General features: G+C 46.9%; 1 protein-coding gene across 1 annotated transcript; it reads left to right on the plus strand.

Moving 5' to 3' along the window:
• The first annotated feature begins 1,385 nt into the window (after positions 1-1,385).
• AIF1 (allograft inflammatory factor 1) lies at positions 1,386-17,513 on the plus strand. The gene is made up of 6 exons (XM_079964187.1): positions 1,386-1,578; positions 6,872-6,933; positions 9,184-9,250; positions 13,468-13,509; positions 14,133-14,295; positions 17,175-17,513. Exons 1-6 carry the CDS (start codon positions 1,566-1,568, stop codon positions 17,260-17,262), a joined length of 435 nt encoding a protein of 144 aa, XP_079820313.1. The 5' UTR covers positions 1,386-1,565; the 3' UTR covers positions 17,263-17,513.
• Positions 17,514-18,099: the final 586 nt, after the last annotated feature.

Consider the following 18,099-nt stretch of genomic DNA (forward strand, 5'->3'; position numbering starts at 1 on the left):
GGAGTTGATTCACGATATGTAAACAACTCTATTTCTCTCTTTCTCCTCCCAGACCCAAGAGCTCCCACAATGCCTCACAAAATGGCGAACGGCACTTTTTCCTGACTGCGTCACTCCAAAACTCTTAGCTTTCCAGCTTCATCTTGAAACATTGCTTTGGATCGAAAGTTTATCTCCACACAGCCTTAAATTCCCACAGCTTAAGTACTTAATTTCTGATTCATTAGGGGAGGAGGATTCTTGTTAAATCACATAAAAAGGTAGAGGCAGGTTTCCCCCCCCTCCCCCCTCAGTCATTACCGTATCTTGACGTTCTTCTCGTATTTTATTGTTGTCTTGTTATCAGAGATCTCTTCTGTCAGCAGTATTTACTCCCCTTTTTCCTTGATGTATGTGCAATTAATCATGTCCAAATTATTTCTTTTAAAGATCATTGCAACCAGCGGCGCGAATCGGGGACGGCGTCGAGGAGTGCCGAAAATCCCACAGGAGGGCTTTGTGCCTAGTGCCCCCACCCCCACAAATTCGGGGGTGGTATAGGGCACAGCAGGCAAGGGCCGTCCCCCCCATAATCCTGGGGGGGTTAAGGAGGCTAATTACCCCCATCATAGCCTCCAAATTACCTCGTGTGGGTCGGAGAGATGTTATTGTCAGCCATCTTCCGATGCGCCACCTAGTGGCCCCCTTCAAAAGTCTTTATAAGGCCCTGTGCACCATTGTTCTGGGTTCCTCCTCCTCTCCCGCATGTGAGGGAGCACCCTGTTGCAACAGATCAATGAAGATCAAGCTTACTAGCTGCTTTGCTTCTCAATATTCTCTGGTTGGCCTCTGTTATTTTCTCCTACCAATAGGGAACCTATGTAAGGACTCTATATGGGCTCCTGGATACACCATAAGGGAAAAGGGCAATTTTTGTTTACAACACCCAGTAGCACAAACCTTAGCCACACACAGAAAGCACACAGAGCTGAAAGAAGGCGTGGGAAAGGGCATGGCTCTTCCAACTTAATCTGCCAGCTGTGTGTCCTTTTCAAGGGAGGAAAAGGCGGCCCCGCTTTGTGGCCAAGGAAGCGGATGGGGGGGCAGAGGGTGCCACTGCACCCATGGGAACCACGCTGACAACCTCTAGCCGCACCAGTGCGACACAAAAGGTGCAAACAGTCAGGCGTGCAACTCAAAACGGCAAGCAGCCGAAGACCTACAGCGGCAAAGGTCGCCAACGCGGCGCCCAAGGACCAAGCAGACTGTGTTTCAGCCCCCAACTTCCTTTTCCCTGAAGGGCAGCCTGCAACTTCCTCTCCCTCTCTCTCAGGCCTCCCACTTTGCAGCGCAAGCCCTCTCAGAAAACCTTTCCTCTCTCCTTCCCCACATGGTCTGTGCGAGTGTCAATGAGATGTGGTTTCTCAGAGCAAAAGAGGAAGTCGCCTCCCCATATATATTACAGACTGAAATATCTATATGCACACAGAGAAGGGGCAGGAGGGAGCAGCTGAGGAGGCGAGACATCAGTTCAGCAGAGAAGAAGTCGAGGGGAACCCTCCGAGGAAAAGGCAAAGAGGAGACCCATGGACCCCCAAGGTATTGGCTGCTGAGGAAACCATCTTAGTCCAGGAAAGAGATCGTAACTGTCCAGGGTGCAGGAAGATGGGAGGCTTGTGGTGTATCCAAAGGTGAAAACTATTATGGAGAGAGAGAGGTTCGGATGCAGGAAATGTTAGCGACCATAAAGCAGAGAGGAGCATATAACCAGCAGAGGCACCCAAGGCAGGGCAAGAGGGAATCTGGAAATACGTCGGGGAGAAGGAGCGGGGCAGCAGCCTGCGAAGGAGATCGCGGCTGGGTTGCCAAACCTTCAGCTGCATCATACCTTTGAAGCACATTCCCACCCCTCCCAAAGAATCCTGGGAACTACAGTTCACCCTTCATGGAGCTACGGTTCCCAGGGTCCTTTGGAGGGGGGTGGGAATGTGCTTTAGGCGCATGGTGTGTGCACAGCCTTCGTCAACCTGGTGCCCTCCAGACTTTGTACTACGACTCCTATCGTCCCCTGACCGTTGGCTAAGCTGGCTGAGGTGAGTTGTGGTCCAAAACATCATGAGGGCACCAGGTTGGCAAAGTCCGGCCTACCCTATCACGCTGGCAAACTACGGGAGACAGACTAATACCACCTGCGTCCTCACGGAGCTGTGGTGAAAATAAAACTGGGAGATGTGAGAGAGAACTGGGCACATCCATGGAGGAATATAAATATCTTTTGGGTTAACAAAACTTGGGCCGCTGCTGTTGCATACAAAAATAGGTTTTTCTGGGACCTGGGAGCCTCTGTCTGAATGATTCCTAGCAAAAATGCCTCTGGTCTTTTGGGGAAAGTTGTTTTAAACATTTTTTTTTACCTCATTATAAATCATTTCCTTTAACCTTTTTACCCGCCCGCCACATATGGAAAAAAAAAGTCACCTCCATTTCTTTACATTTCCAACACAAATCTGATTCTATTTTATATTTCTTAGCCAGTCTGCTCAGGGTTAAATACCATCTATGAATCATTTTCATGTAATTTTCTTCCAGCATGCAGTAGCATGCAGTAAATTTCAAATCATTCTTCCAAAGGTTTAGAGCTATATTATGCCCTATGTCCATTGCCCAGTGTATCATTGAAGCTTTTACCAGCTCGTCCTGTGTTTACAATTTATACATTTTAGACAATATAGTTTATCCTTATTCTGTAATAAATCTCTTTCAGATTTGGTCCGGAAACCCATTTTTCTTATCTAGTTTAAACATATCATATAATTGATGATACTGTAACAGGTTTGTGAATTGGCTCCTTAAATCTTCCACTGGTTTTAATCTGGATTCACTCCCTGAAAGACAGTCAAGGAGTATTTTTAACAGTTGTTCACACTTTTTTTTTTCCTTGTCACTAGACAAGATGGTCACAATCAAATCTCCAGTATTTAATTTTTCAAGGGCAAATGCAGTTGAGGTGGGAACCTAAATCTGGTCCTAGCAACTGGGGGTGGGGTTGGCTTAAACCTTGCCAACATGCCATTTTCCTGATCTGAATTCTCCCCCTCCCTGATACTTACGTTGCTGTGCAGAGGGGAAGTTTTCCCCCGGTCCCCATTGCCTTATGTTTCCATACTCGGAACTCCAACGCACTGAAGCTGTCACTTGTGAATGTGTTGTCATCTGCGCATGCGCAAGGGAGCCAGTGTGGTGTAGTGGTTAAGAATGGTGGACTCGTAATCTGGTGAACCGGGTTCGATTCCCCGCTCCTCCACATGCAGCTGCCTTGGGCTAGTCACACTTCTCTGAAGTCTCACAGCCTCACTCACCTCACAGAGTGTTTGTTGTGGGGGAGGAAGGGAAAGGAGGTTGTTAGCCACTTTAAGACTCCTTAGGGTAGTGAATAAAGCGGGGTATCAAATTCAAACACTTTCTCATCTCTGCTGCATCACCCATGACAACCTCTGCATAAAAACCTACAGTGGTACCTCGGGTTACATACGCTTCAGGTTACAGACTCCGCTAACCCAGAAATAGTGCTTCAGGTTAAGAACTTTGCTTCAGGATGAGAACAGAAATCGTGCTCCGGTGGCGTGGCAGCAGCAGGAGGCCCCATTAGCTAAAGTGGTGCTTCAGGTTAAGAACAGTTTCAGGTTAAATATGGACCTCCGGAACGAATTAAGTACTTAACCCGAGGTACCACTGTATGCTTTAAATGTCTGGAGTAGGTGTGACTAAAGAAAAAACTGTGGGAGGGAAGTTCCATTTAGTGTAATTTCTCCCCTTTCTCTCTCTCCCATCCCGAAGCATTTTTTTCAGCATGGCCGGTGATTGGGGGGGATGGGACTTGGAGTCCTCACATGAGCTACCCCTACCTTAGAGTGTACCCTAAACCGGTGCTCCCATCCCCCAGCTTTGTAAATGTCCCCCCCCCTCACTTTCCCCACCACAGCTGCGATGCCTCAATTTGGTAGCTGCTGCTGCTGCTGCTGTTTACCTATTCCATTTCCCCTTTGCAACTGGAGGAAGGCAGGGAACAAAAAAACCGAGTCAGGAAATTTGGGCTAGGTTCCTCTTTGGTTAGCCAAACGACACTGTGAACCAAAAGCAAAGCAGTCTACAGAAATTGAAACACATAACCGCCAGCACACATGCAAGTCAGGAAATTGTGTCGGAAAGAGGAAATGGCAGAAACTGGGAGACTCCAGAGACATTCAACGGCCATAGCGAGATTAGGCCAGCGCCATCACTGTTCTCTTCGAGATGTCCACTGGAAACTTTTCTGTTCCAGAAGATGTATCTAGATACCTGATTTTGTTCCATCTGCTCTTAAATTTGCTTCAGAAGCTTTATTGCTTTTAGATCTACTTAACAGTTTTCACGGGACGCAGGTGGCTCTGTGGGTTAAACCACAGAGCCTAGGACTTGCCGATCAGAAGGTCAGCGGTTCGAATCCCCACGACGGGGTGAGCTCCCGTTGCTCAGTCCCTGCTCCTGCCAACCTAGCAGTTTGAAAGGACATCAAAGGGCAAGTAGATAAATAGGTACCACTCCAGCGGGAAGGTAAACGCCGTTTCCATGCGCTGCTCTGGTTCGCCAGAAGCAGCTTAGTTATGCTGGCCACATGAATCGGAAGCTGTATGCTGGCTCCCTCGGCCAGTAAAGCGAGATGAGTGCGCAACCCCAGAGTCGGTCACGACTGGACCTAATGGTCAGGGGTTCCTTTACCTTTACCTAACAGTTTTCACATGTTTTAAATATTGTGGCATGCACCGCAATCTCCAAGCGGAGAGAGACTCCAAGGGTGGCTGTGCTTACCCTGTGTTCAATTTCCTTGGAATGAAGGTCAACGGAGAGCGCAGTGTCTTCCAGGTCTATGGTTTAATTTACAACCTCAGCATAGGATGGAAAGGCTCATGGCAAGACAGCTCCTGCTTCCCCATTAGGTTCCAGTGTAGTGTAGTGGTTAAGAGCGGTAGTCTCGTAATCTGGGGAACCGGGTTCGCTTCCCCGCTCCTCCACACGCAGCTGCTGGGTGACCTTGGGCCAGTCACACTTCTCTGAAGTCTCTCAGCCCCACTCACCTCACAGGGTGTTTGCTGTGGGGGAGGAAGGGAAAGGAGAATGTTAGCCGCTTTGAGACTCCTTAAAGGGAGTGAAAGGCGGGATATCAAATCCAAACTCTTCTTCTTCTTCCCAGAGAGACCCACCACCACCAAGCCTTTGGGTCCAGCACAGAGCAAGACAAGCCTCTGTGTCTCAAGCTTCCAGCATCAGCCAATAGTCACACACACAGTGTCTCTTCCAGTCTATTGTCCTCCATCCTAGGATAATGTAGCATCCGGTCAAGGGGAGATAGGAAAAGACACGCCCCCATTTGTCTCTATGGCAACAGAGCAACATCTTTAGACATGGAAATGGCAGTGAGGCCATTGCTTTACAGAGACTCTTCTGACTGGTTCAGCAGCTTCTTCTAGTAATAATAATAAAAACAGTAATAGTAATCGTAGTAGCAGTAATAATAATAATAATAATAATAATAATGATTCCAAACCTCACTAGATACAGAATCACAGGCCTGGAAGGCACCTACCGATATGCTCTACACTGCCACCCCCAACCAACCCCAATACAGTGCTACCTCGGGTTACATACGCTTCAGGTTACAGACTCCTCTAACCCAGAAATAGTACCTCAGGTTAAGAACTTTGCTTCAGGATGAGAACAGAAATTGTGCTCCGGCAGTGCGGCGGCAGCAGGAGGCCCCATTAGCTAAAGTGGTGCTTCAGGTTAAGAACCTCCAGAACGAATTAAGTACTTAACCCGAGGTACCACTGTATGTTTCTATAGTTAATTATATTTTATGTCTTACCACAAAAGTGTTCACCTCCCTGGACCCCTTTGGGAGGAAGGGTGGGGTGGACATTTGATTAAAAAAAAATATTAGGGCAAAGTCAGGGAGATCATAAGAGTCGGAAGGGACCCAGGGGTCATCTAGACCAACCCCCTACAATGCAGGAATCTCAGCTAAAGCATCCATGACAGATGGGCCTCCATCCTCTGCTTAAATACCTCCAAGGAAGGAGAGTCCACCACTTCTTGTGGAAGTCTATTCCACTGCCGAACAACTCTTACTCCACTCGCCCTATTAACTAGGGCTGGCATATTTCAAAAAGTAAAATTCCTGACACTGGCAGAGTTGTTGAGGTTTTTTTTAGGAAGACCACAAAATGGTTGAGCTTTCTTAATAATAATATAATAATAATTTATTATTTATTATTTATACCCCGCCCATCTGGCTGGGTTTCCCCAGCCACTCTGGGCGGCTTCCAACAGAATATTAAAATACAATAACCTATTAAACATTAAAAGCTTCCCTAAACAGGGCTGCCTTCAGATGTCTTCTAAAAGTCTGGTAATTGTTTTTCTCTTTGACATCTGGTGGGAGGGTGTTCCACAGGGTGGGCGCCACTACCGAGAAGGCCCTCTGCCTGGTTCCCTGCAACCTCACTTATCGCAGTGAGGGAACCACCAGAAGGCCCTCAGCGCTGGACCTCAGTGTCCGGGCTGAATGATGGGGGTGGAGACGCTCCTTCAGGTATACTGGGCCGAGACCGTTTAGGGCTTTAAAGGTCAGCACCAACATTCTTAAGGAAACCACCAAAATTATTGAGCTTTTTTGGGGGTGACTCCCCCCAAAATAGTGATTTTAGCTTTTCCGCTGCTTTTTTTCCACCGCATTGCCATACATCCGGGTTTTCCCCGACGTTTTGCTGATTCAACAAAATCACACAAACACCATTTTTACACCTGAAAACCAGGACATTAATAGCAACCATTAATCCTCTTCTCTGCCTCCTAGGAGGAAAAGCGTTTGCAATGTTAAAAGCCCAACAGGAGGAATTCCTGGACTCCCTCAACAAGGTAAGGCGGTTTCTTAGCACTGCGGGTGAGAAGGCTCAAGCCAGTCTGGAAGCTGTTTCGCTGCACACAGCCCTTCACGTGCCTTATCTTCTCCAGCAGGGGTGGGGAGTGTTTAAGGCCAGGGGCCACATTCCCTTCTGAACAAACTTCTGCAGAGCCAGATGCAAGTGGTGGGTAGGGCCAGAGGCAAAGGTGGGTGGACCACATAGCTGTCAAGTGTCCCTTATTTGGCGGGACAGTCCCTTATCCCAGCGCTGTGTCCAGCTGCTGTCCCTTATTGATGATGTCCCTTAAATTTCCCGGGTTTCAAAGGAAGCAGCTCCTCTCCCTCCCTCCCTGCCGGCCAGGGAGGAGGGAGGCTCCAACTGTGTTGCTTGGCTGCGTTGCTCACCCAATAAGGAGTCTAAGAACGACTGGAGGGTGGAGCTTGCATGCCTTGTGCTGATCAAATCGGCTGCATTGCCTGGGGACACGCCTTTGCTCAGCGCTTCCCAGCGGAGAGGTGACGGTGGTTTTCCTTGAGGCTTGAGGCTTCGTTTGGCTGCTGGCTGGGCTTTCTGCCTTTGGCTCAGAGGCGCTCAGAAGTTGAACACACCTGTGCTTGGAAAATCCCTTATTTTGGCTGCTGATCCCTTATTTCTGAGGCTGCTGGTCCCTTATTTTCAAATCTGTAAGTTGACAGCTATGGTGGAGCAACCAATGTCATTGTTACCTTTATACAATTTCTCCCATCCAGGCAAACAGACAAGACATTATCAGTTTCCAAGGATGCATTCCAGCCAAACCACACACAAAAAACCCACAATGAGGCTGCAAGGCAGAGACAGCAAAGGGGCTTGGACTAGGAAAGGGGGTGTGGTGTGGGGAGAATACTGGAGCCCAGATGAAGAGGCTTGGAAGGTTGCATTCAGGGTCCATGCCTGAGATTCCCCACCCCAGAGTCAAGCTCTTTGACAAATGGTTCCACAGCTTTGTAGAAGAAGGCGACTGTGGATAGCACTGACTGGCTAGCACATGTGACGTCACCATAATTTGCATGTGGACCCGCAGAGAGTCCAGTAGCCAGAGCAGTTTTACAGCTGCTTTAAAAAAAGGTTTTTGGTTCCCCATCCTCTCAAATGACTTAAAAGGATGAATGAGCAAGTAAGCAAGGCATACAGGGAGTCGTTAAAGTTGAGGGGAAGGGAAAGCTGAGTGGCAGAATACATGCTTTGCATGGGGAAGGTGTGTGGTTCCAGCCCTGGTGTATCAGGTGAGACTGAGAAAGATCCCCATCTGATGCCCTAGACAGCCACTGCTGCCAGTCAGTGCAAGAATGCTAAGCTAGGTGGACAAACGCTCTGACTTGACAGTAGGCAGGTTTCCTGTTAAATTATCTGAAATAAGCAGGCATCTGAAACATGAGGGGAGGAGCAAGGCTGACGGACGGATTAGCTTCACAGCATGCATGCCTGGTGTGCAAAACTAAATCCAGAAGGAAGCGGAGCTCTTACACTGTGGTAAAGTCTTAAATAAGTCAGTCTTCCAGGTGGAGGTGTCAGTTGCAAACCTGGCATCCAGAAATTTCCGCACGGTCGCAAAATGGACCCAAGTCGGTTGCAAAAACACACCTGGGGAATTTCTAACATTGCCAACAACATCTGAGAACCCGGGGTTGACAAAGGGTGGTCTGCACTGACTGGCAGCGACTCTCTAAGCTTCATCGCCCACCCTTCAGCTGGCTTGATGTTACCTGCTCTTTTGAGGGGGCGACTCCCTTTTTCCCTGGCAGCTGGTGTGCCTCGTGACATTACCTACTTCAGTCACTAGGTGGCACTGGGAGCGAGTGGCGCTGTGGTCTGAACTACTGGGCCTCTTGGGCTTGCCAATCGGAAGGTCGGCGGTTCGATTCCCCACAACAGAGTGAGCTCCCGTTGCTCTGTCCCAGCTCCTGCCAACCTAGCAGTTTGAAAGCACGCCAGTGCAAGTAGATAAATAGGTGCCACTCCGGCGGGAAAGTAAGCAGCGTTTCTGGTCCGTCAGTGTTCCATTGCGCCAGAAGCGGATTAGTCATGCTGGCCACATGACCCAGAAAGCTGTCAGTGGACAAACACCGGCTCCCTCAGCCAGAAAAGCAAGATGAGCACCACAACCCCATAGTCGCCTTTGACTGGACTTAACCATCCAGGCGTCATTTTTTTACCTCTTTGACTGGACCTTCCTGGATCTGTTCATACCCTAATCAATATCCCCCCCTCTGCCTTTCTACAGGAATTTATGGATGACCCCAAATACAGCACTGACGAAGACCTACCTGACAAATTAGCAATATTTAAGAGTGAGTGCCATCCATGGAGGACTTGAGGTTGCAGGAGGGGGTGTGGGATGGGGGGAATAAGCCCCATGTTGTTGCAGAAATGGATAACAAAAAAATACTTTTGAGCTGCATCTAATTCTAGCCCTGCACAGAGGAGACCCTCCTGCATGGCAAGGGGTTGGACTAGATGACCATCGGGGTACCCTGCAACGCTACAATTTTATGATAATAGACATGACTAATTTAGGTCTGCAAATATTGATGGGGCTATTCTGAACATGTACCCAACCAATATTTCTTTCTATGACAACATGGTGCTTATTCCAAAGTACAGTGGTACCTCAGGTTACATACGCTTCAGGTTACAGACTCTGCTAACCCAAAAATAGTACTTTGGGTTAAGAATTTTGCTTCAGAATGAGAACAGAAATAGCGCAGCGGCAGCGGGAGGCCCCATTAGCTAAAGTGGTGCTTCAGGTTAAGAACAGTTTCAGGTTAAGAACGGACCTCCAGAACGAATTAAGTTCTTAACCCTAGTTACCACTGTAAATACATTCAGCATCAGGGCAACATAAACGAACTCCCATTTAACTCTGGGGTCATCTAGTCATGGTGGCAGAATGATTTAAGCAAGTCACGCCCCCCCTTTTTTTTCCCAAAATGCAAAACTGCACAATGCCCATTTGGTTTCTTTTTTCCCCCTCCTGCATATAACACCCAACGTCTCACAACAAATGTAACTGATACGTAGAAAACACAACCTGAAGAAAGAGACGACACACATACTTTTGTAAACAAAAGAAAATATTTTATAATGATGCAAAATCTGGGTGGCAAACTGGTTTTGCTTGTTTGTTTCGTAACCAGCCAGCTGCCAGCCAGCTGCCCAAACTAAGAAATATATTTTAAAAGAAAATAAAAAAGAATGCAGACCCCAGGCCTGTTTGCTGATTCCAAGCCCAGGGGTCAGCAAACTTTTTCAGCAGGTGGCCGGTCCACTGTCCCTCAGACCTTGGGGGGGGGCAGACTATATTGGGGGGGGGGGTGAACGAATTCCTATGCCCCGCAAATAACCCAGAGATGCGTTTTAAATAAAAGGACACATTCTACTCATGTAAAAACACGCTGATTCCCGGACCATCCGCTGGCGGGATTTAGAAGGCAATTGGGCCGAATCTGGCCCCCGGGCCTTAGTTTGCCTACCCATGCCCAAGCCCCATCACCTAGCACTCTCAGAGGAGTCATTTGGGGGTGCTTTGGAAGGGGCAGGAGGGCCGAACTTTGGCAGGAGCTACATCACTGTAGCCAGAGGAGAAATTAATGTCTCAATCATATGAACTGTTCAGCGCCTTGTAAGGCAGTGTTGAGCTTTCCTTCCCTGGAGGCAGTAGGGGGGCTGGTCCATTTTAGACTTCCTTCTTCCATTTCAGTCAAACCTCGGTTCTTGAACGGCTCCGTTGCTGAGTGTTTCGGCTCCCGAATGCGAAAACCCAGAAGTATTCCGGTTTTTGAATGTTTTTCAGAACTCAAACGGCTTCCGAAGCGTGTTCCTCTTTCCCCCCCACTGAAATTGGCGACAGCCCTTCAATTTTCGAACATTTCAGAAGTCAAACGGTCTTCTGGAACAGATTACGTTCAACAACCGAGGTTCCACTGTATGTGGTTTAGTGATAGGAATTTTCCTCCTCCTCTCCCGCGGGTGATGGGAGCACCCTGTTGCAACAGATCAATAAAGATCAAGCTTACTAGCTGCTTTGCTTCTCAATATTCTCTGGTTGGCCTCTGTTGTCTTCTCCTACCAATAGGGAACCTATGTAAGGACTCCATATGGGCTCTTGGATACCCCATAAGGGAAAAGGGCAATTTTTGTTTACAACAGATTCCATCTACACCGTACATGTAAAGCAATGTCACGCCGCTTTAAACCGTCATGGCTTGCCCCAAAGAACTCTGGGAATGGTAGTTTGCTAAAGATGCCAAGAGTCGTTTGGGAACCACCACCCCCCCAATTCCACACAGAGATACAATTCCCAGAGTTCCCTGGTGTTATGTATTGAAGTTTTCACCCTGGGCCAGCAGGGGGATACTGTAGATAGTTTTCACTCAGGTCCACATATGCAAATAAGGGATTGAAAGTGACATTCAGTGATGGTATAGTTACAGAAAATGGTTACTGTTGCGTTGTAGTGGAGCTCTATATAAGCAGGCTAGCTGAACCCTTCGGTTCAGTTCTGTTCTGGCCTGTGAATAAACAAGAGCTGTTTGAAGAATCTCTGTGTCGTCTGATATGTTCACCCACAACTTAACTCTGGCGACGAAGGTGGGATTGATGGATATCAGAGCACAACCAGATGCACCCACCTTCTGAGCTGAGCTGAATCACTGAGCTGAAACACTGAGCGAAATCACTGAACAGAACCAATTCAGAGCTGACCGTTCTGGCTAGAGCACTGTGTTCCATTCCATCCATTTAGCGCTTTTGCGCATGTACGACCCCTGAAACCCGGAACTAACCCGTTCCGGTACTTCCGGGTTTCGGCAGGTCCTGTAACCCGAGTGTCTGTAACCCGAGATATGACTATATGCATATAACAGAATAATCAGAGATCTGAGCCAACAGTGTGACGCGGCAGCTAATAAAGCCAATGCAATTCTGGGCTGCATCAATAGGAGTATAGCATCTAGATCAAGGGAAGTAATAGTGCCACTGTATTCTGCTCTGGTCAGACCTCACCTGGAGTACTGTGTCCAGTTCTGGGCACCACAGTTCAAGAAGGACACTGACAAACTGGAACGTGTCCAGAGGAGGGCAACCAAAATGGTCAAAGGCCTGGAAACGATGCCTTATGAGGAACGGCTAAGGGAGCTGGGCATGTTTAGCCTGGAGAAGAGGAGGTTAAGGGGTGATATGATAGCCATGTTCAAATATATAAAAGGATGTCACATAGAGGAGGGAGAAAGGTTGTTTTCTGTTGCTCCAGAGAAGCGGACACGGAGCAATGGTTCCAAACTACAAGAAAAAAGATTCCACCTAAACATTAGGAAGAACTTCCTGACAGTAAGAGCTGTTCGACAGTGGAATTTGCTGCCAAGGAGTGTGGTGGAGTCTCCTTCTTTGGAGGTCTTTAAACAGAGGCTTGACAACCATATGTCAGGAGTGCTCTGATGGTGTTTCCTGCATGGCAGGGAGTTGGACTCAATGGCCCTTGTGGTCTCTTCCAACTCTACGATTCTATGATTCTATGATTCTATAAAGCAAACCATCACAATATAGTTGATAAACAACAGCATCCAGCAATGACTATGCAAGGGCATGGAGGGTTAAGATCAGAAGCCTAATAAATTAGATGTGATAAGGAAGGTAAGGGAACAGTTGAACATTGTTAAAGTAGAAGCAATGCAAAGAAGGAGAGAGGCTTAGGGAAGTGGAAGCTGGTAATTCATTCCTGCATATTATAAGCTTTGGGAATTTCAGGGCAGGTAATTAATTATATGTATTTATGAAGGCATGAAATCAACACATTTAAAGAAAAGTAGAAAGCTTTAAACAAAAAGAAGAACAAGTCTGACACTAGACAAAGTATCTGCACCCTTCATTAATTGCTATTATTAATTATAATTATTATTATTATTATTATTATTATTATTATTATTTTATTATTATTATTATTATTATTATTATTATTATTATTATACCTGTCCTTCACGCTAAGGTCCGAGGGCAGGTTCCAACATTAAAACACAATATTGAAAAGCAAGTTTAAAACAACTTGCAACTTATCCTGCTTACATCTATACCTATTAATATTTTTTCTGGTTCTCTAATAGTAAAATGGTTTAGTTTTATAAAAGTTGTAAAATCAATTCTTTACAGATTTTTTAAAATACATTTTAAATTGTAAATTGTATATTGATTGTATGAAATAAAATTTATCTTTTTAAAGAGAAAGAAAAGAATGAGGCACAACCGTTGAGCATATATCTAGTAACAGCTTTTGGAGAGCTAAGACGAGAACCTCCATATTTAGTCGCAGTATACCGTATCTTGAAGTACTAGATGCTAGGAATTGGCCATGAAGACCAAGTCCTTTCATTGCACCCTGTTTGTGACCTTCATAGGGGTACGTAGCTGGCCATAGTTGGAGACAGGTATTTCGGACTTTGCGTCCAATTTAGAAAGGCGGCTATTGCGCACTTACGTTACCTTGTTTGTTTTGTTTTTTCTTTCCCCCACCCAGAGAAATACATGGACTTTGATCTCAATGCACAAGGAGATATAGGTGGGTGAATTGTGTTCATAGCATGGCTTCGTAGTTGCGTATGCACAAATTTCCGCACCAGAGACATTCCTGCTCCCTAGTTCGTTAATTTTCTTTATCTACAGCATTTTTAATGTTTTTGAAATATACTCGGAGTCAAGAGTGGATTTCATGCTCTTTATTCAGCTCATAGTGGTGAGGAGGAATGGAAGTTCCCCCGGAATGTCTGCTTTATATACATTATTTACACAATGGGCCCCACGTGATTGGCTAATTCCGGGATTCTCCTGTAGGCCAATCAGGTCGCGGATTCACTTCCACCTGGAGCTGGATTGGGTGGCTCCTGTGGACCAGTCAGACGGCTGCATTCTGGAACCTATTGTTCTAGGACCAATCAGACTGCTGCATTCTGAATCCTATTGTTCTAGGACCAATCAGGCTGCTGCATTTTGGATCCTATTCAACTCAGTACATAACAGTTTTAATGTATTTTTAATCTTTTGTTGGAAGCTGCCCAGAGTGGCTAGGGAAACCCAGCCAGATGGGCGGGGTATAAATAATAAATTATTATTATATTATTATTTTAGCGCACTCTACGGCAGTCCATTTTAGTTATACAGGTTTGCTGTCTCCCTTCCCCCAAGATATCATGGCCTTGAAGCGCATGCTAGAAAAACTGGGTGCAGCCAAGACACACCTGGAGCTAAAGAAGATGATCACTGAGGTGACTGGAGGTATGAGCGAAACCATCTCCTACCGGGACTTTGTCCGTATGATGCTGGGCAAGCGATCAGCTATCCTTAAAATGTAAGTACCATTAACACACAGTCCGGTCTCAAAGATATCAGATTTTTGCCCACGCAAAACTTGGGTTTGATTTCCTTACACCATTGTCATCATCATTATTAAATTAAATTTGTATTCCGTCCTCTACCTAGAGGTCTCAGGGCAGTTCGCCACATAAAAATCACAATATAAAAACACAAGCTACATAATAAAAACAAAACCAAGAACAACCCAATGATCACCCAACACATTTCACAAAAGGGCATTGGATATCAGTCAGTCAGGCAAAGGTTGAAGAGGAACATTTTTGCCTGGCGGCTAAAGATTTATAATGAAAGTGCCGACGAACCTCCCCGGGGAGAGCATTCCACAGATGGGGAACCACTGTAGAAAAGGCCCCATTCTCGTGTTGCCACCCTCCGGGCCTCTCGAGGAGGCGGCACACGAAGAATTGCCTCAGAAGATGATCTCAGGGTCCAGGAAGTTTAATATGGAGAGCGGCGGTCCTTAAGGTATTACATGGACGGCTGTGGTGTCTTAGCGATACAGTCATACCTTTGGATAAATACGCTTCAGATTGAGTGCTTTTGGGTTGCGCGCTGCGGCGACCCGGAAGTAATGAAGCGCGTTATTTCCGGGTTTCACCGCTCGCACATGCGCAGTCAAAATGACGTCACACACATACGCAGCAGCAGCGAAACACGACCCGCACACACAGAGTCGTGTCTTATGTTCCGTTCAGGATGCGAACAGGGCTCCGGAACGGATCCCGTTTGCATCCCGAGGTACCACTGTATATGGCTTTTATTATGGCATGTAATAAACATGGCGACTATGTTCTACTTTCACTGTTGGATACCGAGCATAAAGTGGAAGGGCTCACAATGTTAACTCTCCAATAGATCCCTGCTTCCCCCATTAGGTTTCTAGGAGAGACCCTGAGCTATACAGTGGTACCTCGGGTTACAGACGTTTCAGGTTACATACTTCATTAACCCAGAAATAGTGCTTCAGGTTAAGAACTTGGCTTCAGGATGAGAACAGAAATTATGCTCTGGTGACGCGGCGGCAGCTGGAGGCCCCATTAGCTAAAGTGGTGCTTCAGGTTAAGAACAGTTTCAGGTTAAGAACGGACCTCCAGAACGAATGAAGTACCGTATTTTTCACAACATAGGACGCACTGGACAATAGGACGCACCTTGTTTTAGAGCGGGGAGAACAAGAAAAAAAAATCTCTCCCTCTCTGCCCAGTGCCCCTTCAGCGAAGTGGCAGGAGGCGCTGCGCAGAGAGGGGGAGAATTTCCCCCCTCTTGTTTCCCCCCTCTAAAACAAGGTGCCGTTTAAGGTGCATTCAGACGCCTTCAGGCGGCTACCTTGGAAGCCTGGAGAGCGAGAGGGGTCGGTGCGCACCGACCCCTCTCACTCTCCAGGCTTCAGGTTCCTTTTGACCTGCTCTTTGGGGCTGGCGGGGGGAAGCCCCCCACCAGCCCCAAAGAGCAGGTCGGGGAGCAGCGCAAAGGCGTGTGGCTATAGAGGCTCCTGCCATAGCCTCATGTCACCTCTCCAGCCGGGGAGAGGGTTGCGGGGGGCTTCTTTAGCCCCATGCGCGCTCTCCCGGCTGGAGAGATGGCGCGCGGCTAAAGAGGCTGCTGCAATAGCTGCGTTTCACCTCTCCAGCTGGGAGAGGGTAAGCAGGGCTTCTTTAGCCCCGAGCGCGCTCTCCCGGCTGGAGAGGTGTCACGTGGCCATAGAGGCTCCTGCCATAGCCGTGCGTCACCTCTCCAGCCGGCAAAGGGTCGCGGGGCTATGCTGTCTTCGCTCCATAGGACGCACACACATTCCCCCTTCATTTTTGAAGGGGAAAAAGTGCGTCCTATGGTGCGAAAAATACGGTACTTAACTCGAGGTACCACTGTTTAGCTTTGGATTCAGCACAAGAGAGCAAGTCAAGTCTCTGTGTCTCTCCCCAGCCTAGCTCAAGACTTTCACAGCCACTGCTCCCTGGTGAACTCAACTTCAGCTATTCAAACAACCCAAAAGTCTTGTGGTCCCATAACTTGGTGTAAGCTTTCATAGACTCAAGTCCCCTTCATCAGATGCACCTGTAGAACCATTTGCAAGAAACAGTCAGCTATCCTGGCATTGGTAATCTAATTAAGACATGCAGCATGCTTAAAAAAAACAACAACCTTTCTCTCAATTTAACTTACAAGTGATGACTCTGCCCCACTACTGATGTTAATACAACCATCTCAGCAGCCTGCTGCTATAAAAGGTTTAAAGGCCTGTCTCTTCAACATACATTTAAGCTCTAATTATCACTGACTGTATTTTTTTTTTTTTTTTGCATCTCATTAAGGTTCAACTTCCACCATCCAATGCTCTCCTTTAAATACCTGTCAACTAAGATTTAAGTTTGTGGCATGTGACAAAGTTCATGAAAGTTTGTGTTATGATAAATTTGGTTTGTCTTTTAAGGTGTCACAGTTGTTTTTGCTTGCCACACTGGAAAATCCAGCTGTTGAGTCTCTCTGTGGTCCCCCCTTTGGCCCAAAGTTAACATAATAAAGCCAAAATTTAACAGTGAGCTTGAGCCATTAACTTAAAGGGCCTGGCCTGACCACTTGAGCAGTTATATGCAGAATCCCACATTAGATATGAAAAGCAGCCTTGAGGTGGACATCTAGAATAACCCCCGATCCTAGAACAGCCTCAGACTCTTATTATCCTCAGGTGTTCAGTTGTGACTCCCCCCCCCTCCATTACACGACACACCTGGTGGGTTGGGGGGGGGGAATTATCTGGTCCAACAGAGCTCGTTTTATTTTCTTAAATGGCTACTTGTCTGATTTAAGAAGGGGCATCTCTTGTGAATTCATATTTCCTTCTTATTTCTGCAGAATTCTGATGTATGAAGAAAAAGCCAAAGAGAAGAATGAAAAGCCAGCCGGACCCCCACCCAAAAAAATAATTGCAGATCTTCCTTAAAAAATACCTTTAACTACATGGTTGGCTCCGGCCTCCAAGCTGTTACCCGAGCTCTTTGTAAACACGAGAGCCTTTCTTTTGGAAAAATGTCCTAGAATAAGGGGTTCGTTTGAAATAGTATTTCTGAGTCCTCCCACGGCAGAACTCTGTCTCATTGAGTGGTGGGGTGCGGGAGAAGGTATTTTCGCTGTAAGGTCGTATTTGTTGTTCTACTTTTTACTCTCTCCATTAAAATATATATATATACTAAATTCCTGTTACAACTGCTGATCGTAATGCCAATAACGATGTTGTTTGCAATGTAGTCTCGTTCATGTTTACTCAGAAGTAAGCTTATTCCCACCGTGTGTATGGCACAGGCATAGGCATACTCCGGCCCTCCAGATGTTTGGGACTACAGTTCCCATCATCCCTAGCTAACAGGTCAGGGATGATGGGAATTGTAGTCCCAAACATCTAGAGAGCCGGAGTTTGCCTATGCCTGGAATAGCACAATTGAGATTCCTGTGCCACTTTTTTAGGTGTTGTTGGACTTCATTTCCCATCAGCCCCAAGAACTGCAATCCGGCGACTTCGTGAAGGCCAACAGCTTTCTCACCCTTGGGAATAGCCCTAGGCTGAAAATTGCAATCCTGTGCACCAGCCTTTGCCAACCGGGTGCCCTCCAACTCCCATCAGCCCCAGGCATATTTCTGGAAGGATTCTAATAAATAATGGGACTAGTGCACAATTTGATTAACCCCCCCCCACACACACACACCTCTTCTCCCCTGTGCCATCCCCAAATCTACTCTTGAATACCCTGGAGCATTTTATTTTATTTTTTACCCTGGCTTC

Source organism: Podarcis cretensis (genome assembly GCF_951804945.1).
Source record: "Podarcis cretensis genome assembly, chromosome: 2".
Classification (NCBI taxonomy): domain Eukaryota; kingdom Metazoa; phylum Chordata; class Lepidosauria; order Squamata; family Lacertidae; genus Podarcis; species Podarcis cretensis.

Coding starts and splice junctions, on each gene's coding strand:
- AIF1 (XM_079964187.1), top strand. Junction 6,934..9,183: donor TCCTGGACTCCCTCAACAAG/GTAAGGCGGTTT, acceptor GCCTTTCTACAG/GAATTTATGGATGACCCCAA. Junction 14,296..17,174: donor CGATCAGCTATCCTTAAAAT/GTAAGTACCATT, acceptor TTATTTCTGCAG/AATTCTGATGTATGAAGAAA.